The 25,438-nt window shown below is 38.8% G+C and overlaps 1 protein-coding gene across 1 annotated transcript in view; it reads right to left on the reverse strand.

Moving 5' to 3' along the window:
• The window catches only part of ADSS1 (adenylosuccinate synthase 1), a 33,369-nt gene that overhangs the window by 7,050 nt on the left and 881 nt on the right, over positions 1-25,438 (reverse strand). Inside the window, exons 2-11 of the mRNA XM_064163017.1 lie at positions 11,280-11,382; positions 9,851-9,913; positions 9,050-9,100; positions 8,658-8,724; positions 7,416-7,523; positions 6,624-6,705; positions 5,429-5,555; positions 4,053-4,207; positions 2,806-2,930; positions 617-714 (exon numbers count right to left, since the gene is read on the reverse strand). Coding sequence (XP_064019087.1) covers positions 617-714; positions 2,806-2,930; positions 4,053-4,207; positions 5,429-5,555; positions 6,624-6,705; positions 7,416-7,523; positions 8,658-8,724; positions 9,050-9,100; positions 9,851-9,913; positions 11,280-11,382 — 979 coding nt within the window. The remainder of the gene's footprint in view (positions 1-616; positions 715-2,805; positions 2,931-4,052; positions 4,208-5,428; positions 5,556-6,623; positions 6,706-7,415; positions 7,524-8,657; positions 8,725-9,049; positions 9,101-9,850; positions 9,914-11,279; positions 11,383-25,438) is intronic.

Here is a 25,438-nt window from a genome sequence, read left to right on the forward strand (position 1 = left end):
CTCCAAACCAACCAAATCTATTGGAACAAGCCACAGAAGCCCTAACACAAGATTCTATTTGCTCTGAACTTCCTGTCATCCCACACACAGATGACTAAAAAAAATCATAATACACCAAGACAGCAGTCTTTATGCAAATACAGGATCACAGGATGTCAGGGGTTGGAAGAGACCCAAGGAGATCGAGTCCAACCCCCCTGCCAGAGCAGGACCACACAATATAGGACAGATCAGAGAAATGCATCCAGACAGGCCTTAAAAGTCTCCAGAGAAGGAGACCCCACAACCTCTCTGGGAAGCCTGTTCCAGTGCTCTGTGACCCTTACAGTAAATAAGTTCCCCCTTGTGTTAAGGCAGAACCTCTTTTGCTGCAACTTACACCCATTGCTCCTTGTCCTATCCCAGAGAGCAAGTGAGCAGAGTCTGTCTCTCACTCCTGGCCAGCCTTCAGATACTTAAACATTTATCAAATCCCCTCCTAAGTCTTCTCTTCTCCAGACTTCCACAGAAGAGAAAAAGAAATCAAGCCTGATTTTAAAAAGCAAAGAGCCTTTCCCAACAGCTATGACTTAACAGACAGGAAAGAGAAAAAATGAACAGCTATTTCAACACCTACCTGGAACATACGGAATTCTTTTTCCACCCAGTTTGTAAGCAACACCGATTTTGATTTCATCAAGGACATCAAGAATATCCAGTTTTGTCAATGCCAAGCTGTACAGAAAAACATCAGTTACACACCTGATGAGTATAATACTTTCCACCTTTTCTTTTGCTTCAAATTTTCCTTCCTAGTTTTATATTCATAGGTTCAGTTCAGGCAACCCAGCAAGCAAATATACACAAATATATGAAACTGTGAACACTGTTAACTGAATTCACACTTCTGGGATGAATATGTGACTGAGTTACTAAGACATCTTTCCAAATGCTTGGCTGCTCAGAGGTGCAGTGTTCATTCAATGCATGAAAATGCAGGCTAAAGTGGTACTTAGTGGGCTTTGTTTTGGTGTGTACTATGTTTTGTCACTTTACATCACTACTTAGTGATTGTTTCTGCTACTCCTACTGATTCACAACAACTAAAAGACAGGCTTGCTCACTAAAATAAAACTTCTAAGAACAGACTTCACAAGCATAATTTGGCTACTAAAATCACATATAGAATCCAGCAGAAAGGATCCTAGGGTGAATTTCAGTGTCTGGGCTGTGCTGTCAGGACTGTCAGATTAATGGGCCTTTTTCATTTCAGTGAATGAACACACTGGAACACAAAAATAGAACCTCAAGATGGCATCATAGTATTCCATGATCAGAAAACACTCTGCATTTTAAAACTACTTGAGTTCTCTGGGAACAGTATGCCAGACCTGGCTTGGTAAAATGAAAGTAGTAGATATGTAATGTACCTAGCAATCCATGCTATATATGCTAAGCATACAATGAATGCAATGCTTAAATAAAAAGGTCTTTTGAGAAAGAAGCAGCATGGAACCTGTTCTTGAACGTTTTGGAAGTTTTCCTCTCCCCATGTTTTTTTAACTGTCAGAGTTACCAGAAATAACAGAAATGCAGTAATTGCATAGATCTGAAATGGAAGGAAATATCATGTTCTCCCAATACTATTTCCACATAAATTAGAGCTGTGTAGATGAAAGCAAATTAGAAATCCAAGTTTAAAAAGATTTTAAACTCTTCAGTTGCATTAATGAAAAAAGCTTCTTGTTCCTTGTAACATCAGTAGCATAAACAATATTGTTACAACTCAGTTTAACAGATATTGACAATGCCTGGGGTCACATGTTTGCATATGAACAAGATTGCCTAAATGCATGACTAAGCCTACACTTTGTATAAACAAAACTAATGATGCTTTTGCAACTTTTGCTGAAAATACAGATTGGTAATTAATTTGCTTGTGATAGTTAATAACATTTTAGAATTAGACATAAGCTAGCTTGATGACATTGTGGTCTTGAAGATTTCCTTTGAATAGCCACTTTTCCTTTAAAATGTCAATTTCATATATATTCTTAATTATGAAATAAATTTATCAACCAAGTAAGCAGCTCAGTCCCCAATTAAAAATAAGTCTCAGACTATAAAAAACAAAATTTATTAAATATTAGACTACATCTTTGTAAATACGTGAACCTGTTAGGACTAGAATGAAAGCAGTGCCAGCTGCTGTACATTGTGTCATTACACTTCACTTAGAGGTAGTGGTTCTAAATGATGCAGAATTGGTCCTACAATCACTAGAATCATAGAATCAACCAGGTTGGAGGAGACCTACAAGATCATCCAGTCCAACCTATCACCCAGCCCTGTCCAATCAACTAGATCATGGCACTAAGTGTCTCATTCAGTCTTTTCTTGAACATCTCCAGGGACGGCGATTCCACCACCTCCCTGGGCAGCCCATTCCAATGACTAGAGTCAAAGTTCAAAAGCAGTGTGGTTTGAATCATGACATAAGTCAGTATGAAAGCACTGGACCAAAGGCACCAGAACAAACTGTGAGGAAATGGATATATTTATCCAATCCATACTGGCCATCTGATGTAAACAAAGGGCAAACATGAAAAAAAAGTTCTAGGATGTTGTAAAATCACTGGATTTGAAAACAAGTTGAATGGAATGAGATTTGTCAGCATTAAGACAATTCTCAGCTGCCCACTGTGAATTACTTTAGTGCTTAAAACGTAACACTTAACTGTACTTATACTGATGTTACCTACATATTTATTCTGCGAAGCACAAAATTATCACTTCCAAATGTAGCGCAAAATCTGTGATGCTTACGCAGTGAATCCGTTGATCATATGAACATATCTCAAAGTGACAAGATCTAACCAGCCACAGCGTCTCTTTCTGCCTGTAGTGACTCCCCATTCGTGGCCACGGGACTGTAAAAGATCTCCAATTTCCTAATAGAAGACAGAAAGAGTGTTGATGGTATTTGACTGGAAAAACAGTAGGAACACAAATAGAAGCAAATACAAAGAGCAAGAACAAGAGAGTTGTTCAAAGTTCTTTTTAATGTAGGGGAACTTGTTTTACTTAACTTTCATTAGGAGGGAACAAAGGTGGAGATAAAAGCCCCTTGTGCAGAGGATTTGTGTGTTTTACTCACTGGCACTTCCAAAATATTTCTTTGGCATGACTATTACTTGTTCCAAGGAGACACTTTCCTCCCTCATCTGACTAGAAATTTCCCTCGAGAACCCACCCCTGCTTTAATTTTGTTTCCATTTAGTTTGTTCTTCTATTTTTTTGGCACCTATTGTTTTTTTCAGGGCAAGACTGTAAATCTTGAGATAAGATCAATGCTTGTACAATGTCTAGGTTAACATACTCCTTGGTTCCACCACAGTATGAGACTAGCAACTGTTCCCTTTGGGCCGGCAGCGTTTATAATGTGTTACAAATGAAGGAGAAAAGCTTTACGCTCATGATTTACAAAACTAACTCATTTGAGCCATCAGAGAAAGGATTTTTAGTTACTAATTCCTTAATTTAGATTCAGTTCACTGAGCTAGAGATTGCTGCATGCATAGCTCATAATCAATACCTTGAATTTTCTAGTTTCTTGACAATGAAAATAGTTTAAAAGAACCAAAACATCTTCCCTTCTTTTTATTGATCAATTTGTACATGACTGGCTGATGCACACACCACTTCTAGTCTAAATCACAGTCCTTAGAACACAGGATGTTAAGCAGCCAATTTGCATCTTGCAATTTAAACTTTCCTGTGATGCACTGACAGTTATGTCCCACAACAAGGTCTCATCACTGAAATGGACCTAACAATATTACATAGGATAAAATGTGTTCTCATGTTGTTCATTACAACAGATAACATTACCACACTTGTGTTTCTTTCCTCTGAAGAAAAAGACATGAAGCTTATTATGTAAATCTCCCCTCTTTGTGAGTGCTATTGCTTGGCATGATGGTGTTTATTCATTGTTGGTATAACCTTACTCCCTTCCATCAACCTTATGTTTTGGAAATGGTATGCATTGTATTTTGGAACGCTGAACCTACATTAATCTGCTCAGTGGGGAAGGCGCCAATTCCCACTCGAGTTGTATATGCCTTCACCACACCATACACATCACCGACGTGCTGGGGAGGAATGCCAAGTCCAGTGCACACACCACCTACAGTGCAGTTCGATGAAGTCACGAAAGGATATGTGCCTGTCAGAGAAACAACAGCATGACCCTGTTTCAGCAGTGATAAGGAACAAAGACTGACTTTCCTCTATGAGCTGAAAGGAGATTTTGAACTGTGTGTTGACTTTAAAGTGACATAGCAGCCAAAGAACATAGCAAATTCTTCTAACTACACATCCCCATTTTGCTTATCAGAGAACTAACTAAGATATGCTTCCTGACACTGCTCCCTCCTGTAGTAATACTTATTAAGACTTCTAAAGCTCCAGAGAAACCCCTCAACATGGAGGGCTTTCCACTCAAATAGTCGACTCATCCTGGCAATTTGTATAAGCATATTAGTGCGCAAGATGTTCACACAGACAAATAAGAAAATCTCCTACTTCAGGAGGTAACCAGTCTATGCTATCTGTCCCAATGTGTATTCAGCCTTTGAAGCTTTCACTGAGGATTGCCCACAAGGGAGAAATCTAGAAGAATCTCTATGCTGCTTCCATTAGACACTGCATCTATTATAGGATGCTACTGCTGTGTAAAGCTTTTCTCACTGTCCCGTGTATCATAGAAAGTACTTACACTACATTCACAGACAGCTTAGTGTAAAGGTCACAGTTTGACATTCCCAGTGCTCTACACAAGTGCCTCTGAATTTCTGCAGTAAGTTTCTAAGTCTCAAGAGATGATTCATGATTTCTACACTGTGATTCTGGATTGGAGGATCACAGTATCATCAGGGTTGGAAGAGACCTCACAGATCATCAAGTCCAACCCTGGATCTCTTCAGTTCTTCATGTTCATGGGAGATCGAAGTGGTTTAATTAGGCTTTTGGCAAGAGGGAAGAGCAAAGATCAAGTGAGTAAGCTAGAACTATGGGTTATCTGCACCAGTTTAATCTCCCCTCTGCTGCAGAGGGATAATTTCATCAGCGCTGCAGTGGGTGCCTGGAATGTATGGCAATATGCACACACATTTAAAAGCAAAAACAATAGACCAGGATTGAAATTTCAATTTCACTGTTAAAAACTTCAGTTAAAAAAAAAAAAAACAACAATATTTTAACCCTAAGCACTTAAATATCTTAATGATACAACCTCTGGCTTACTGCACTTTACTTTTGGGAGATCTGTTTCTGTTAAAGACTATTACGTCTCTCTATTTTCCTGCTTTTTGCAAAGCTGATATAAACACAAATCAAAATAAAGTGAATCGATTAGGACTTAAATTGAGTTTAGAATTTAACTTACCAAAGTCAATATCAAGTAATGCTGCATTGGCTCCTTCAACAAGGATCTTCTTTGGGGAGCCATGAAGAGCTTCATACATAAAATACACACCGTCTCGAACCATGGGTCTTATTTTTTCAGCATACCCCTGCAAATTTGAGTAGAAGCATTAGTGTCCTCAGACAACACCTGGAAGCAGGGTGCACTTCACTTTTGAAACACAGAATGTCCAATTAACTCTAAGAGACCAGCTTCAATAACTGTTTTACTGGAAAAATACAATCATTACCTTATATTCTGTTGAAAACAATTCTATGAACCATTTCTGTAAGAAAATATGAGCTGTTATGGCACGAGAGTGTGTACTACTTCTATTCAGAAATGTTGTATGCTACCTCATTTTTTTTTATACAGTCTCTATATAATATACCTATAGTTTATACATACTGAGAATGAGACTTAGAAATCATGTAAGCTTCAAAAGAATAAAAAGAATTAAAATCACTGCTCATGAATATGAAAAATATATCTTTAAAGACAGGGTGCCAGCTCTGAGTAAGTACAAGACAAAACCTGAGGAAGAGAAGAGACATTTTTAGCATACTCTTTTCTTACATACAATCAACCAGGTTGGAAAAGACCTCCAAGATCATCCAGTCCAACCTATCACCCAGCCCTATCCAGTCATCTAGACCATGGCACTACATGCCTCATCCCGTCTTTTCTTGAACACCTCCATTCATAAAAGAAGCTGTTTTACCAATGACTTCTCTGAACTTGCTTATATGAAGACATTTTTCCTGTCTTTTTGTTCCAAAATCTAGAAACAGCCCTCACAAATGGCTCTTCAATAAATACGTCTGTCTCTCAGACAGAACAAATCAATTACAGCTGGAGACTGTCAACTGAAAGTGTTTCCCTATATTCTCTTGGCTACTTTAATACAACAGCCATTTTATGTCAAAATCATAAAATATTATAGGAGAATTAAATCAGCCTCAAAATTTATTTCAATGTCCCCAATAAGAGAATATTTTTTCACAATGCATAGTTATTGCTTATTAAAAGGTCTTACAACAATGAGGACACATGTTTTTCATTTAAATTATTTTAGTAAGTAGTATTGACACACTTAAATTTTTATCTTTTAATTATTATTACTTTCTTCTACACTTCCTCTGAAACAGACCAAATATTACAAGTGTTAAATCCTTACCTTCAGCTTTTTCAATTGCCCTTCTGTATCTATTTCCAGTGTGGGAAACATTGACTTGTACTGTTGTGCCAGATTTTTAAATCTGTAAGATATTGAAATCACCTCTATGAAGAACATAATTACTGTTCACAGTAACTTTGGCAATAGAATCATAGAATCAATGAGGTTGGAAGAGACCTCCAAGATCATCCAGTCCAACCTAGTGCCCAGCCCTAGACAATCAACTAGACCATGGCCCTAAGTGCCTCAGCCAGTCTGTTCTTGAACACCTCCAGGGACAGCAACTCCACCACCTCCCTGGGCAGCCCATTCCAATGGCAAATCACTCTCTCTGTGAAGAACTTCCTCCTACCATCCAGCCTATACCTCCCCTGGCACAACTTGAGACTGTGTCCCCTTGTTTTGTTGCTGGTTGCCTAGCTCAGTTTATATTATACGCAGTATATACTGAGAGATACAGGGAGAAAATGTCCAGAACTTCTATACCTCAACCACTGCATCTCATAGAATCATAGAAATCAACCAGGTTGGAAGAGACCTCCAACATCATCCAGTCCAACCTAGCACCCAGCCCTAGCCAATCAACTAGACCATGGCACTACAAAATAAAATGTGAAATGTTGAGAAACTCTGTGAAGTACAGGAGATACACACACAGTTTTTGCAGTTTTATTCTCCTTCTAAACAACTTCTATACAAAATTCAGACACCTATTTTAAAGCAATCTCCTTAAAAGTAAATCTGCCAGGTAAAATATATTACTCTTATGTTTAGGAATTAAAACAGCTGTACCTTGAAGAAAATTCATCGAAGTCAGAAAGGAGGTCACAAATTCGAAGGCCTGTTCGTGCAGCTTTGGAAGAATACGTTGGTCCAATCCCCTTCTTCGTTGTGCCAATGCTAATTAAAAATAACCCCCCCCCAACCCCAACATGTATAAATACATGCAAAAAATACATACTTTACACTAAAGAATTTTGTTAAAGCTCTTTGATATATCATACACTATGTAAGAGGTCTCAAAGATAAATATTGCTGAAGCTCTATTATAATAAATACATAGCAACTTCCACGCTTTGGTGGGTTTTCATAAAGACTGCAAATAGTCATAGATTGTAGTAAACCATTACACCTCAAGTCTGGCTGAGAAAAGCTTTGTTGAAACTATGTATGTACATAAATATACTCTACACCAATATTTACTACACTGCCCTGTAGTACTACTTTCTGCTCTACCACAAACAACAGGAAACAAATGCCATTTTCACAGTCGCAGCGCTGCCCATAGTCATAAATAACCACCAGTTCCGCACGTGATCAAACTGGTTTCCTGTGGCTTTGGCACTGTTTGTACAACCTCCATCCCTAGCAACTGTTGCAGCCTTTACCTTGATAAAGATAATAATGAAATTATTCCCTTACTCGTGTCTATTTTCATATACAGTGCAGAAATACAGTTATTTTGGATATCTATTTGGATGTTAAGCTTGGTTAAAATTGCCCAATGGGATCACAAACTCTTAGACTAGGAGAGAGAGAAAAATACGACGTGTTCACAAAAAACTTTCAGCAATCAGAATAATGAAGGATGAATAGTTACATATTGTGCTTAAGATTAAAATGGAAACTAGTATGTCCATGAAGTGTAAGTGAATATACACTAAAGGATTACAAGTATGGAACCTAATCACACTAACACTTCAGACCTGATTCAAACGAGCATCACAATTCTGATATTGAAGGGGATTGGAAGTATCACTTTAATGGAAATGGGGTTTGCAGATTTGGTAGGGATTTTTAAATGTATCTATGCTGTAGACAACTGGAAAATGGAATTACGTGAGAATTCATACCCTGTCTTTTCAGTAAGAGCTCAGGGTTTTTCACTAACACAAGCAGGAGCAGAATAGTTCCAGAATTAGTAACATCAGCAAGGCTCTTTACAGATATACTGGATTTATGTTTTCCAAACTTAACTTCAATTTTTCAAATTTGCTTAATTATTAATGAAATGAAGGTACTGAATATATTTACTTTTTTCCTTCTTGTGCTTGACGTTGCACTTCCTGGAGCCCATCTACTGCCTGATGAAAGTCAAACACTGCAATGGAAAATCACATGGACATAGAGGGAGACCAAAGGAGAAAAGCATTATTTAAATCAGACATCTAATTGCCAGACAAAGCACCTTTGTTATCAATGGCAGCGCACAGGCCTTCTCATGGCAAAAAAGAGTAAGTATTCCCTAAACACTGTGAAAACACATAAGACATCACTCTTTAGCAGATACTAATTCCATTTTTATGCTTAAGAAACACAACATATAAAGAAACTGTATTAGATTAAACATATGGAATAATAATGTAGTTTAATATCATGAGCTAAGCAATCATTTGTGAGTTCTTTTCCCTTCAATCATCACTTACCTATATGTGCTCTATCTGATATGATCAGTCTTTTCTCCCAGTCTTTTAAACCTGTCAGAAGGTAGAGAAAAGCAGGATTTCAGCTCTACTGGTCAAACTCTGAGATTTGCTGTTCATTATTCTACATATTTCTTTTAGTTTATATAGTTTCTGACTAAGGAAACTGTGGAAAATGGATAAAACATAAGTGAGTATCAAATAACAGCAATGTTTGTCTTAAACTTTTTCATATTTTCACTTTGGTATAAACAGACAATGACTTCACAATGGCAGAATGCTGTGGCTTACATGCCAATCTTACTTCAAGGAAAGATGCTTGTTTACATCACTATATGGTACATCACTTAAACATTATTTGTGCCTCAGAAAATAGAGAATTTATATAAAGAGAATGATTCTATGATTCTATAAATCAACCTTAAAAACTCATCTGATTCAAAGCCTTGCTCAAAGCAGAACCAATTGAGTCTAGTACTTGGGCACAGAAACAGGAACACTAATCCTGAGTTAAATCATCTCAGTTTGAGTCAACAGGAGCTTTACCACACACTGGAGGATTTTACTTTCTATCTAATGAGGTATCAAATGTCATAAAACTCCCTGACAAGCCATTAAAAGGTGGCTTTTGAAAATCTGTCTGAAGACTACAGCACAATCCAGCATTTTAAATACTGGTTTTCTCATTATTTAAAATCCAGAATGTTACTGCACTGACTGTTCATGGTCAAAAGCAAAGGATCAAAAACACCCTCAACATGGCTGGTGATACAAGGAGAAGTTAAAAAATTGCTTGATACAAACCTTTCTTTTCATTCTTTTCAGCTTCTTCAAACAGGCCTGGTAAATGTATAACCACTCCATTACCTTTGGGAACACAAATTATTTGGTTTAAGGCAAGAAATAAAGTATTCATTCTTAGTATGCATGTAAACACTTGCTGTCTCAAGCTTTATTTAAATAATAAGGTTACGTTTCTCACATTTCTAACAAAGTGATCTTGAGGACCTTTCAGATAAATCCTCATTTGGGGTAAGCAGCTACAAGCCTACAAAAATCAGAAACAACAGAGCTTGCTTGTTTCAGATGTGAATGCTGGGCCTGCTCTGCAGTCAGCTGAGGTAAGTGGATTCTTGCCTTCATTTGTGGTGGTGGACTTTGTACCACAGCTTCAGCTGTTCACTGGTAAAAGCTTACAGAAGTCCTTAAAACTCTGACAAGCCTGCGTGACAATATTTTTATTTTCTTCAACGTTCACTTGTTTGTTTTAAACTCAGCTCGAACTAGTGCCCTAGCACATTAGCAATGCTTCCTCTCTGCTTGTAAACTACAACAAAGAATTCACAAGCAATACAGAGCACTACCGGTGAGGATGAGGGATGTAGTGGGCTGGAAACAGCTTCTGCTTTCTCCTTGGGAACAGCAGAAATACATTTAAAAGTGCATCTCAGCCTAAATTTAGGGTAACTTAAGTTATAGTCTTCACTGACAAAGGAGTGCATTGGAAAGCAATGCACCATATTTAGCAGCAAGAAAAACATTTCATACATTTCAATCATCCATTTGGAAATTATCAGATGGAACAAAGTTGAAACTCCATGACTCACTGGAACTTACACTCATATCTTGCACATTCTATATACATTTTTTCCTGTCAGAAAGAATCATAACTTTGGACAAGTAAAAGGCTTGAATTTACCAATCACGTACAAACTTAATGCCAAGTAAACAATACAAACTTTATGTCATTCTCTTCATCAACTATCTTTACATCACCCTAGAGAGCTGTCAATGTCAAGGTTATCACTGGACAATAGCTTTCCAAGCACAAACCTGTATCTTGGAATCTCTTTCTGAAAGCTAGCAAAGAGATGCCAGAATACATTCTATTATTGATTTAGTCTAAATGCTAGGTTGTGTCCTCAAAGTAACATATATATTTCTGAAAGTATAAAAGGAGTGTACAAGTAGAGGGTGGGATCCAAACTTGTACCATGGTTTAAGAAAGAGCAATATGACAGTCAGAGGAGGTTCCTATTTTCACTTTTCTAGTAGCAGAAACTAAACTGACACTGAAAGTACAGCAACAGCAGTGAAATGAAAGTCAAACAACTGAAGCTAAAGCGAATCTGACTGCCAGTCACCTATGTTTTTCTTTACTTGCTACAACAAAATATGGTTGCAGCTACCCACCACTGTAATGTTGTTTTATTAAGTTCCAAAACTGTCTTACCGATAAAAGAAATTGCCTTTGGATTAATGATGCCACTAGGAAGTAGGTGAAAATCATATTCTTTCCCATCAACAACAACAGTGTGGCCTGCATTATTCCCACCCTGTAACAGAAAGAAACACATGAAGATTAATGGTTTTATACCACCACTCAAAACTGTCAGCAGATGATTTGCTAAGATCATTAGTTGTTGTTATTTTTATCTATACATTAAGGTTTTAGGTAATTGCTCTCTTCACCTTATAGTTTGAGATGATGCAGCACTGTCAAAAAAGCTCTGACAATTAGGATATCAGCAGGACTGTGCAGAATTATAAGTCAGAATGACACCACTGAGGAGGACCAGGGTTTTGTGGAATTGATAACGTGGTGTGAATGATATAGAAGTGTCTAGAATGAGTGTTGCCTGTGAGAAGAGCTGACACTGTCACTGGTAATTTGCTAATAATGAAAAGTGTTGTGTGAATGAGTGGAGCTGTTACATAAAAACTCTGAGAAAGGATAGCCATTGATAAAAATCAGTAATGTAAGACATGTTCTTCCAGAGTTTCATTAATTCTTCATTTACTCATTTCTCCATTTGTTTGCACTTAATACACAGGGAAATGGCAACTGCCATTCCTTTTAAAAATGTGGATATATCCTGAAATGCAACATTAAGAAAATAAAAGCTACTGGTTATTTAAAAAGTCAAGTGTTTTTTTTTCCTTTCCAAGAGGGAGATGGAGGAAAACATAAGAAATATGCCTTTAAATATAACATGACTAATTCTCATGTTTTGGAAGACATGAGCTCAATAATAAAGTTTAGAAAGGGAATCCACTGAAGGAGAGATGAGCATAAGTTGTAGCAGAAAACTGGTGCTTGTACAAATTTCATTTGATTCAGCAAACTGATGGGTAGGTCATCCTTGGGCTGAGAAGAGCTCTCAAGTGTCTTGCTAATGCAGAATTACAGTTTGCCTGGAGAAGCCTGAAGAAAACAGAACTATCTTGGGTATTTAGCTTGCCTCCTGGATATAATAAGCCAGTTGTAGCAACCTGAATCTAGTTGAAGGTACCGAATTACCTAGCAAGCTAATAAAACATGCAGGAGACTCCTTTATGTGATATTTAAGAGGTCTGAGAATGGATGGATAGCACTGGTTGAAACACTAGTTTATTTTATTACATTGGTATCACTCTTGAGAAATAAGCTAGTAATTTCTAACACAATCAGCTTTCCTTTTCTACTTGCCTACAGGCAATGGCACAATGGAAACTAAGAGAATTATCTCAATTTAACATTGATTTAATCTCTACTACAAACAACAACTTTCACATTTCCTGACAAAATGGGAAACCAGGCTCCTTCAAAAGTATTTGTTGTAACTGATACTATAGTTACGTTCTGCTTTTCTTAATAGACATGAAGAAATGAAATCAAGCTTGAGGAATCACAATCTGAGATAACAGCACTACTGAATTATACTCGAAAGTGATTTCTTGCACCCTAGAATTTTAGAAGTTGGGATATAACAGTGTAAGAACATTTATGAAATAGAATTTATGCTTGTGGAAATTTTCCTGAATACTTGATACCCAAACACTGTCTTTTTCTTTAGCAAATGCTTAAAAAACAACATTAACAATCAGCTGTGAAAGCTGACATAAATAAATGCTGATGCACAGAAACATCAGTACATATGACATAACCAAAACCCATTTGGTGGTAATATAAATCAATAATTCAGTGACAGATTTTAAAACTCAGCACTTCTCTTAATTTAAACCTAGTGCTGGTAACTGGTTTTGTGCCCTGCTTGTGCTGGTCTGTGTCTCCTAAAGAAGTGTCTTCTGAGTATATTTTTACAGCCCAACTAATTCAATTTTTACAAATAAGAATTGCCCAATAGAAACAATCAAACCTGCAAATCAAACCACTGCTCTGATGAGATACTTTGTTTACTCTCCGGTCATCTCAGTAACTTCTCATGTTCAGTTTCATAGATGTGCTACCAGCAGATTGGTAGCCTAATCATAGAATCAACTAGGTTGGAAGAGACCTCCAAGATCAACCAGTCCAACCTAGCACCCAGCCCTAGCCAGTCAACTAGACCATAGCACTAAGTGCCTCAGCCACTCTTTTCTTGAAGACCTCCAGGGACGGTGCCTCCACCACCTCCCTGGGCAGCCCATTCCAATGCCAGTCACTCTCTCTGGCAACAACTTCCTCCTAACATCCAGCCTAGACCTTCCCCAGCACCACTTGAGACTGTGTCCCCTTGTTCTATTGCTGGTTGCCTGGGAGAAGAGGCCACCCCCCACCTGGCTACAATGTCCCCTCAGGTAGTTGTAGACAGCAATAAGGTCACCTCTGAGCCTCCTCTTCTCCAGGCTAAACACCCCCAGCTCCCTCAGCCTCTCCTCATAGGGTTTGTGTTCCAGGCCCCTCACCAGCTTTGTTGCCCTTCATCTGGACATGTTCCAGCACCTCAACATCTTTCTTGAATTAAGGGGCCCAGAACTGGACACAGGACTCAAGGTGTGGCCTGACCAGTGCTGAGTACAGGGGAAGAATAACCTCCCTTGTCCTACTGGCCACACTGTTCCTGATGCAGGCCAGGATGCCATTGGCTCTCTTGGCCACCTGGGCACACTGCTGGCTCATCTTCAGCCTACTATCTATCAGTACCCCCAGGTCCCTTTCCTCCTGGCTGCTCTCCAGCCAAATATAAAGATATCTATTTCTTCTCTAATTTTGACTTCTGAGAGGATCTCTATGAGCCATTTATTTGCATAAAGAAGTATGAGGGGAACCTAAAAGGTTGTTTGGACTTTATCTGAAGATTACATGACTGAACATGCAGTGAACTACTTGGTACACTGCAATGATGTAGGCTCCCTTCTTTTCCTCAAATGGTACTTCATTAAAATGGTAACAAGACTAACAGAGCTGGTGACAGTATTCTTTCAGGATTCTTCAGCTTGGACCAAGAGACCTTTGGTTTCTCTGCTTGGCCCTCACTTCAAATGTCGCTCTGCATAATGAGCTTCCACTTACTATCCAGACCCATTTCACAGAATCTGCTGTGCACCACTGTGGTCCTTCGTATCAACTATATTAAAGTTTCAGAGCAGATAAATGCTTATTTCTAACAAAATTTGCTGGGTGTTTAAGTTCTTTGCATTTAAATCAGGTACCTAGGGAAAAATAATTCTCACTGAAGTCATTCACAGTCTACAGTGGAAAATTAGTATTCAGCCTTCTGAAAGTATTTGCAGTGCCTAAAAAAAAATCAGTTAGAATCACAGAATGGTCTAGGTTGGAAGGGACCTCAAGGATCATCCAGCTCCAACCCCCCACTGAAGGCAGGGGCACCTCCCACTAGAGCAGGTTGCTCAAGGCCTCATCCAACGTGGCTATCAACTTCCTCTTGTTCTGTTGCGGGTGGGCTGGGAGAGGAGACTGATTCCCACCCAGCTGCAGCCTTGTTTTGGGTAGTTGTGGAGAGCACTGGGGTCTCCCCTGGACCTCCTCTTCTCTGGGCTGAATAATCCCAGCTCCTTCAGCTGCCCCATGGCGTGTGCTTCCTAGACTTTCTCCCTTGGACAGTGAGATGACTGCTGGATGAGGCACTTAGTGCCATGGTCTAGTTGATTGGACAGGGCTGGGTGATAGGTTGGACTGAATGATCATGGAGGTCTCCTCCAACCTGGTTGATTCTATGAGTCTATGATACTGGAAGCAGAATAGAATAACTTAGCATTAGAAGTTCAGGCTCTATTAACAACATTAAATATGTATAATTTTAATGTATTTTGTCTAAGAAATGCTCTGTAGTGCTGCAAGCTATGCCCCCTTTCTTCTGAAAGCCAACAGACCACCAGCAATGTGGTTTAGATTCAGCAATCCAAGAAGCCTGCCAGAGGATAGGAACCCTATGTGCTGAGGTTCGGTTTGTTTGCTTTCAAATGATTTTGAAAGCATGTTTCAGCTGGACTCAGATAAGAAGTGGATTTTTTTTAATGGAAGATTAATTATTTTCAGATTTCTAATAATCACAGTGTAAAGTTACATATTGTCCCAGTACTGGAAAGAGCTAGGAGTTAAGCTACTTTATAAAACATAATATTTTGCCAGTACACCAAGTTTATTTAAAAAGAAAATGCATTTCCAGCCTTTTTTATGCGATTTATTTGTGATACTGAACTCTTGCACTGAAGTGACATACTTTGATTACTGCTCCATATCATGTGAACACAAGAACTGCATCAATACAGTAAACTGAGAAGCTACTGCTGTCTACAACTACCTGAAGAGAGGTTGTAGCCAGGTGGGGGTTGGTCTCTTCTGCCAGGCAAGCAGCAACAGAACAAGGGGACACAGTCTCAAGTTGTGCTGGGGGAGGTATGGGCTAGATGTTAGGAGGAAGTTCCTCTCAAGGAGAGAGATTGGCATTGGAATGGGCTGCCCAGGGAGGTAGTGGAGTCACCACCCCTGGAGGTGTTCAATCAAAGCCTGGATGAGGCACTTGGTGCCATGGTCTAGTTGACTGGATAGGGCTGGGTGCTAGGTTGAACTGGATGATGGTGGAGGTCTCTTCCAACCTGGTTAATTCTATGAGTCTATTACATCTTGCCTGCATTAACAACTGTAGACTGGCCAAATCACTGTCTTCTAGGGAATTAACAATTATGAGTGGCTGTCAGAGGAGAACACATAGTATTTATCTTTTTTAGTAGAGCTTACCAAAAAGATGAAGAAAAATATTCACCTTCCAAAGTGCTCAGCCATTTAAAGACTGGTGTTTTGTTCCACTATTGTTTTTAAAATAGTCTCTTTATTCTCTGTAGTTGAAACATCAAGACAAACAAAATTTCTATTCAGAGCAGCAGTGAGGCTACTCAGTACCAGCAGCAGGGACTCAGCTAAGCCTGTGATGTGTTTGAACGAGAAAGAAATGTGTCCTGATGTTCAGGTGTGTTTCTGCCTGCTCTTGTCAGCCACTTTTTCCCACAATACCCAGGTATAACTTGATTAACTAGATTGATGTGACTGATCAAAGCACATATAAAATGCCTTAAAACCTGATGATAGTTTCAAACTATACCTAGGGGATGAACATGAAACAGGTATGCTTCTGATGGGCTCCACAGTGATCTCCTCTCACCCTCTATCAGTTAGTAATGTTAATCAATACAGTGAGGGGAAAAGGAGAAACTAGCTACTGAAGATCTGCAGCCTACACAAGTATTGCTTGAGTGGTCTACCAGCAGTGCACAGCAGTCTGAGCTCCTCTGCCAAGTGGTATATGTAGTGAAGGTGTAAAATATCATGACCTGGCTCTAGAAGCAATGAAATAGAATCAAATAGGTAGGCCAGAATTTGGAAAACATTTATGCAACAACACATGTGGAGGTGTCTCAACAGGGTTTCAGAACGGACTGATATGCCTAAGGAGAACCTCACATGTATAAATGGGAATATGAAGTAGGAGTAGAGAGATTGTGTTACCTCTTCTTTTGGCAGTGGTACAACTGCTACTAGAATACTGTGTCCTTGATACTCAGACAAGATTACAAGATGAACCCCTCTGGCATTATGATTTATGAATTTATAATCTATGAACTGGAATACCAGATACAATCCAGCAGCTTGGAAGCTCTGCATCTTAAATGTTATGATCCCTGACCATCCCTTTTCATTCCAGATGTCCCAGCTCTACTAATTCCATCCATCAATAAACCAAAACATTTTGTGAAATTCAACTACATCTGCAAGTCTCTCATCATACCATGAAGAAGACTATAAAATACTTCCATTTTCTTATCTAGACTGGGAATTTTTCTTCCCTTTATAGTGTTTAAGTGATTCTGAGTAAACAAGAAGCAACACTGTTACAGAAATGGTTTCTTCTCTCTCTTTATAATTTAACTAATGATGGCTATTTTTAACTTGCATTATTAACTGCCACAAGCTAACTTGAATAAATAAGTGTTACCAGCGTAACAGGCTTTGACACGAACTTTACAGTAATATAAATCCATTGCCTTCCATGATATTTCTCTTGATTTACACTGTGCAAGTAGGATTGGGTTGTTTTTTAAAAACTAATCCAACACACAGAAAAATGCAAGGCATCAAGTGCCTTGAACACTCAGACCCTTAGACACAATGCTATAGAATTATCTGTGTGTGAAAGCTTTAGTCAGATGACTGGAAGAGAGCTAGCAGACTGCTGCTACTTGCTATCATTTCCTTTATTGGAAGTTTTCTCTTGACAATTTTTAAGTTAACTTATTGCCCAATAACATCCAACTCCCCACAACTCAGTTCCAAGAAGTGGATCACACTTCGAATCTCAGTCACTGCAGAAGGATGGATTAGGAAACAATCAGAAGCATACTTAGACTAGAACCACCAAGGAGGCAGTGATTTTAAAGCTGTGGTGGTGATGAAGAGCTGGAATCAGTTCCACAGCATCACACAACTTTAGAAGTTGGGAGGGACCTCCAGAGATCAAGTCCAACCTTCCTGCCAAGGCAGGATCACCTAGGGTAGCTCACACAGGAACACATCCAGGCAGGTTTTGAGTCTCCAAATCTCTCTGGGCAGCCTGTTCCAGTGTTTCATCACCCTCACTGTAAAGAAGCTTATCCTCACGTTTCAAGTATTTGTCTCCTGATACCTGTCATTATCAGCCAAATCTAGTTTGCCTTGCTCTTCTTCCCAAAGAATGTTTGCTGTAAGTCTCAAGTCAGAAAATCTGCACAGAACTGCTATGTCCATTTCCTGCATCTGCTCCAGTGTGCTTCTGCTGTGTCCCTTCTCATGTCCTCACAGAATCCACAGGATCCAAACTTCCTAATTAAAATAGTGATCTCTTAAAATTTTGAATTCCCATGAAAGTCTTCAGACTTTCTGAAGCTTAAGGATAAACTCAAACACTTTTGAGAAGATGATAAACTCAAACACTTTTGAGAAGATGATAAACTCAAACACTTTTGAGAAGAACTAAGCAAAACTTTTGATCTTTTAAAGAAAAATGTTTCTAGCACATATGGTAAAACCCCTGATGCTTGTATCACATTTTGCACAAATAATGTAGTATTTTTACTTCACTAAAATGAAAAGTGATTCTTAACTTATATAAATATTTTCTGTATTGCTATTATGCTTCTTCCCAAGTAGCTGAAAAATGTACCTGGGAAAGACAGATCTATCTAATTCAGCTCAGGTCTTTAAACACTCAAAACTCTAGTCCTTTTCCACCAAACTGAATTTAAACTCTGCTATGACAGACCACTAAAACAAAATACAGACTTAACTTCAGCAGACTATCTAACAAAATAATAAATTCAAGGTATATTGGTAAAAAATGCCATAGTGGCAAAAGCATCCTGACTAATGTTAGCAGAATCCCAAAGCAAAGGAAATCAAGCCTAAAAACCTAGACATGTCTGCTCATCTTTAGTCCCCTCTCTTCTGAAGAGGTGTAGTTATACTTCCATGGGAATTAACACAATCCAGGTATATGAACATAACTTTTCTTATATCTGTAAACAACTTAACAACAGTTAGTGAGTTACAACAGGAATGAAATGGAACAGATGTCATTTCAGTTTAATTTCCAGCTGCTTTCTTTTGATACTTGTAGAGGATAATAAATTCATCAGGCTTTATAAAAGGGATTGAAAATTAAGCTTGCTTTCTTATGGAGATTTGGAAACTTTAAACCTGACCTTCTCACACAGTATTTATAATCCTGGTGGTCCTGAGATGATCTCACTGATGCCCAAAGGAGAGGCTAGTTTAAAATAGCAGTGTCACCATGTTGTTGTAAAGCCTAAAATGATTGTGTGGCATGTATAAGCAAAACAAAAATAAAAAACAAAACCTTTGCATAAAATATTTTGTAAGTGATAAGTTGCTACAAAAAACTCTTTCAAGTTTTGAGTGGGTGAACTTTATTTTAGCTACAGAAACCACAGGCATTCAATGAACCTTCTCTGGTGCCAAATAGAAAAATAAAACCTACTTGGTTTTTCTGCAGAGAGTCTTGGAAAAAAAGTTACTTAGGAAAAAAAAGCTTTTTTGAATGCACATGTTTGGGGATGTTGATGATCTCATTTACATTACAGAAATCAAAAATTACAGTCCTACAGCCACTGCACACTCATGACTCCAAGGTCAGTCTCTTCACTGAAGACATTCAAGCACTAAATCATTAGGAGATTAAAGTTTTTACATACTACTTCATCCTGTAGGCAGAAATTATAGTGTCAGGGTCATATTTCCCTGAAAGGATACAAACATATGACAGAAAGAACACCAGCCAACAAGTCCCTGTAGCTCCATGTAATCATCACATAAAGCTGCCCTAATTTAATCTCCATTGCAAAGAGTTCCAGCAGCCCATCATCAATAGCAATCGTCTCAACGATGGGTGTCTGCTTTGCCCTGCCAAATCAGCAGCACAACAGAGGCACAAAGAAACCATCTGGTCTTACACCTAAATCACTGAGAAAAACTTCTCACCTGGCATTTCTGCCATGTTTGGTTTTTCATTATTCCATAAATGCCTTTACATTTCCCAAAGTACCACTTCTAGTATGCATGGCATTTACCTCACATTTATTTGCCACACCTTTAGTCCTGTAACCTGTTCTGGGCCCCCCAATTTAAGAAAGATGTTGACATGCTTGAACATGTCCAGAGAAGTGCACCAAGGGTGCAATTGGTGAGGAGGCTGGAGCACAGCCCTGAGAGGAGAGGCTGAGGGAGCTAGGGGTGTTCAGCCTGGAGAAAAGGAGGCTCAAGGGTTACTTACGGCTCTCTACAACTACCTGAAAGGACCAACCTCACCTAAAAGATGAGGCTGGTCTCTTCTCCCAGGCAACTACTTACAGAACAAGAGGACACAGCCTCAAGCTGTGCCAGGAGAGGTTCAGGCTGGATGTTAGGAAGAAGTTCTTCATGGAAAGAGTGATTGGCAGGAGAGATGGTGGAGTCACCATCCCTGAAGGTGTTTAAAAGGAGACTGGATGAGGCACTTAGTGTCATGGTTTAGTTAATTAGAAGGGTTAGGTGATAGGTTGGACTCTATGATCCTAGAGATCTTTTCCAACCTGGTTAACCCTGTGAACCTATGTGATTAAAACACTAGAACAAGAAAATAAGGAAACCAGCAGTAATATGCAAGTTATTTGTATGGTGTTTGGCATAACCCTTTACCCTTTCTCCAACACTGCAATGGTATCTCAAATGAAAAAACCTTAGTAGCTTTTCTTACTGGTCAGCCCCTCTCAATTCACTTACTAACATTCACTACATCAAGAAAACTGGCCAGGCAACATCCTTTGTGTATGACTTCATTAAATGTCTTGGGCAAATTACTGCAAATTACTCAACCAGAAAAGACCTTAACAGCAAGGTTTTTGTGTTACCTTTTGTTTTTAATTCAGTATTAACTATATTTTTTCCCCAAATGTCTCAAATTACCAGATGATCTCGTTTAAAACCAATGCAATTCTTAACTTGAAAGTACACTGATTTGGACAGAGGAAATGAGTTTTAAAAGTGATGACATGTTAATGTGCTTTTATTTTCCACTTACTATGACAAACCCAGTAACAGCTTTTCTTTATGCAAGCACACCCTTAAAATTTGGTGGTGTTTCTTCAATGCCAGTTCTTAAGGCAATGCTGATAACATCAGGCAGATTCTTTCCAGATGCGGCAAGTGTCACAGATCAGACACATCCAGCATTGGCAGCAGTGGAACAGCAGTGCCAAATGTAGGCTTGAAAAACCTTAAAACTGTCTTGGACAGTTTTGTGTATCTTTCACACTTTTGTTTTGGAATTATTTTTTTTATTTAATTGTTTCCGGGGCATTTTCCTACACTGCTTTTGGATATTTTGTTGAAAAAATATTTATTGCACAAGAAAATTTCATCAGGAAAGGCAGAACTATTTACCCTCCATTAAGCCAGGAATTCCTAGACATTCTTGGCACACACTTAAAGTAAAAAGTGCCTCCTGGGTAGTCTACCAAAGATGCACAGTGCTTCTTCTGCCATATATGACAACACACACTACTTCCTTTTCACAGGATATTAGGGGTTGGAAGAGACCCAAGGAGATAATCGAGTCCAACCCCTCTGCCAGAGCAGGACCACACAACCTAGCACATATCACAGAGGAACGCATCCAGACAGGCCTTGAAAGCCTCCTGAGAAGAAGACCCCAAAACTTTTCTGGGGAGCCTGTCCCAGTGCTCTGTGACCCTTACAGTAAAGAAGTTCCCCCTTGTGTTGAGGTGGAACCTCTTGTGCTGCAACTTACACACATTGCTCCTTGTCCTGTCACAGGGAGCAAGTGAGCAGAACCTGTCCCCCCACTCCTGACCCTCAGGTATTTATAAACATTTATTAAATCCCCCCTCAGTCATCTCTTCTCCAGACTAAAAAGCCCCAGGTCCCTCAGCCTCTCCTCATAAGGCAGTGCTGCAGTCTCCTCATCATCCATGAGAGTGGTGAGAGCCTGGAATGGGTTGCCCAGGGAGGTGGTTGAGGCCCCACCCCTGGAGGTGTTTAAGGCCAGGCTGGATGAGGCTGTGGCCAGCCTGATCTAGGGTAGGGTTTCCCTGCCCATGGCAGGAGGATTGGAACTAGATGATCCTTGTGGTCTCTTCCAACCCTGACTGATTCTATGACTTTTTAGGAACAGATCTAGGTTAAGTTCTGCCTCCAGAGGTACATCACCTTGTCAGCTGGGACAGCTGAGTATTTGTTTGATCATGTTCCAAACCAGATCTGAGAAATTTTCTAGTTAAAATCCAGACAGGTCAAACTACCCCCACAAGCTCTAGTTTTGAAGGTAGTCACTACACAACATACAAGGTGATGTGAGAAACATACAAGTGGAAAAAGAACTGGCACTGAAGAAATCATGATCTTAAGCTGTGGTTTGAACAATGTCAGCCTTGGTATATTATATGTATCCAAATTACTTAAGATTACATTAAATCTTTCTGTTTTGTGATGACATGCCAAGTGACTAAGAAACAAACTTCCCTCTATGTTTGATACTCTATCAATTAAAATCTTCAAATACATACACAGAACCTGAAGCAAGCATCAAAATTAAGTGCTGGCAGCTGAACTCTTTGATGGTACCCTCTCCCTAAAAATACACCAGGGACTGAATGTATTGCACAATATAACAAGACAGTTCCATGCCCCAGGAGACCACAATAAGAAAGAAATATTAGCCTTTATCATTCTGCCTGCGCATACTTTGCTTTCTGAAAGAGCAATTTAGGGGAAAGAACATTCTTGACATTATGAATAACCCAAGCTCAGAGAAACCTACTCAGTCCTTAAACAGCCCTAAAGAGCCTGTTGTTATTCATTCATTTAGAAATATTCTGCTTGTTTACATGAGTATGTGTGCCTGTGTATCTGGTATTTTAATGAAAGCAGCCTGTGACAAGGTTTGTTCAAGAATATCCAGAGATCTTTCAGAATCTTTGAAACATCCTCTTTCACAAAGAATGCTTCAAGCACACAGGTGAAATTAAATCAACTACTTCAGGTGTACCAAGATGAAATAGATGACATAATTTAAATGTGAAAGTGTAACTAATGTGAAAAATTAATTATAGAGTGTAAAGTACTGAGAAAGACTGCAACAGGATGACCAAATTGAAACTCTTCAATTCACACAAAATCAAATTATGAAAGCTCAGGAAAAATTACAGAGGCTGGGCTTTTAATGCAGAATTTTATTTAACCCATTTGAAGTGTCAAAACAGGCATGAAGGACTTGTGCCTGTGAAGAATTTCCTATTCCTATCTGCCTTCTTGCCTTTCTTTCCATATTCAGGGAAACAGCACTTTATTTCCTCTGTAGCAATCAGGCTGTCACAGACTTCTCATTAGATCCACACACTAAAAATACTTGAAAAACGTTCAATGCAAATAATTTCCTCTCACAGAAATATTAGGGAACTACTATTTTGAGAAAGCTCTTCAGCTCAAATTTGGCCCAGGATTTAAATTCTCATTCAGGAGGGGGAAAAAAAATCATTAAGAAAAAGTTAGCCCAAAGAATATCCTACTGTGATGATGAATTAATCTAGCCGAGACATTGTTTTAAAAGACATAAATACCCCCAATTTCAGACATTATTTTCCTAGCTTTCCCTACTTTCATTTTGCTGACAATTAAAACAAGCTGTTAAACATTTTTTTCAGTCAATGTCTCAGAAAATAGAGGCAACAAGAAATAACCCTGTCAATAATATTCCAAAACACAGAAAATTCCTGATGTGACTTTCTATCAAGTCTCCAGTAAGGGAGACCTTCAGCATCTCTTGCTTAAGCAATCTCTTCTAGTACACAGGAAAGATTCTCTTTGTTTCCAGAAGGAATGCAAACCAAAGAAAATTCTGGTCTAAATGCTAACTTTTCCATGACAGTACACAGAATTAATGAAGCCTCTCTCAAACTGATCACACCTATAAATTATGGACTACCATGACCACACTGAGAGACCTCATCAGTACTGTTCACGTGCTTAGATATGTGCATGTATTTGCTAAACCTCAACAGTCTTATCTGAGTTCTAACAGAGGCAAAAATCGGGCACTGCTGTCTTCTTGCATGATTGATACTGGCAGTATAACATAATAATTCATTAAAATGACATTTTCAGAAAGCATCCTCAAAAAATCACCAAATGTGCAACAATTAACAGAAAATATTCACTTCTCACTTAAGTTGTGTAAATTTTGCTACTAAAAAATAATTTGTTACTGTTGTTTCCTCTTTCCAGTGTTTTATATTCATACCTAAACTCTAATCCTGAAGATACTTCTATTAAGTCAGTGTACCTCATACATAAGTAGCCTCACACATAGCATGTGTGTGTATGTCTATCAGAGAACATTATCCTGAAAAAAGTCCAGAACTCTCCTAGGTCCACCTGCCTTCCATCCATCCCAATCTCATCATCAGGCTACAGAAAGATGATCTAGATGTGCCTGGCAGCATATTAAACCATCTAAGCCATCTAGCCTGTTGTTAACACACTAACCCTTCTGGCACGCTCGCACACACAACGTCCTGTATCCTTCCAAGGGTATTCTGAAGCTGCACCTGGGGGTCATGCTTGCAAATTAGTTCTCTGGATGGACAGCAAATCCCTCTGGAAAGCAGCCTCAGGGCATCTCTCAAACCTGGTCTAAAATGAATCAATATATGACTTCTTACAGTTCTAACAGTAAATCCATGAGGAGCACGGTTTGACTGGGGCCGAGATGAAATACTCTTCAGCCAAAACTCTTACACTTTCTCCCCAAAGCTATTACAAGACTCGTTTAAGTTCCTAGTAACACATTACTGAAGGAGCAGGGGAAGTAACGATGGAAAAGCAGCAATAATCCTGACAATACATATTCATTAGTTAACTTTTGCAGGGAAACTTCTCCCCAAGGTGATTAAAGATCCTGGGAGTTTAATAACTCAATTCAAAACTCTTCCTCCACATTCTAAATATTTAACTTGCATGACAATTTATTTACATAATGTACTTTATTACACAAATATCCTTGGAATTATCACCTCACATTCAAAGATTTCTGTATTTTTTCAGTAGTTTCCAGGCATTTTATAGCAGAATATATTCCATGGTACGTGCCAACTCGGATGACTACTTATTAGGGTGGTCACGCAGCTTACAGGGACAAGTGAAATTATTATTAGTTGCATTGGTCTAATAGGATCACAATGAATGTCTGAGAACAGTTCTATTACACTTGGTAAACAGATCACTTTAAGACTCCTTGCATTATAGTCACCTTAAAAAAATGCATGAAAGCAAAGGCTTCTCCAAATTACTTAAGTCTTGTACTTTCACATAACTTGCTTTTTCCGTATTACTCATGCCCCTTTGCAAAATATTTTCAGGATACGCTTCCAGGCGCTTTACATGGAACACAACCTGTCTATCAAAAACCAAATCATGGAGTAAAACTTTGGAAAACTCAGGATGTTTACCAGCAGCAGGTCTTCGAGAGGGCTTATAAGGGGCATTTTTTTTCAACAAGCCCGAGACATCAGACCCGTGGCAGACAACACTGCAGGCTTGCAAGCAATGAACCCCACGCCAGGCTA

This window comes from Pogoniulus pusillus, chromosome 1, assembly GCF_015220805.1.
Source record: "Pogoniulus pusillus isolate bPogPus1 chromosome 1, bPogPus1.pri, whole genome shotgun sequence".
NCBI lineage: Eukaryota > Metazoa > Chordata > Aves > Piciformes > Lybiidae > Pogoniulus > Pogoniulus pusillus.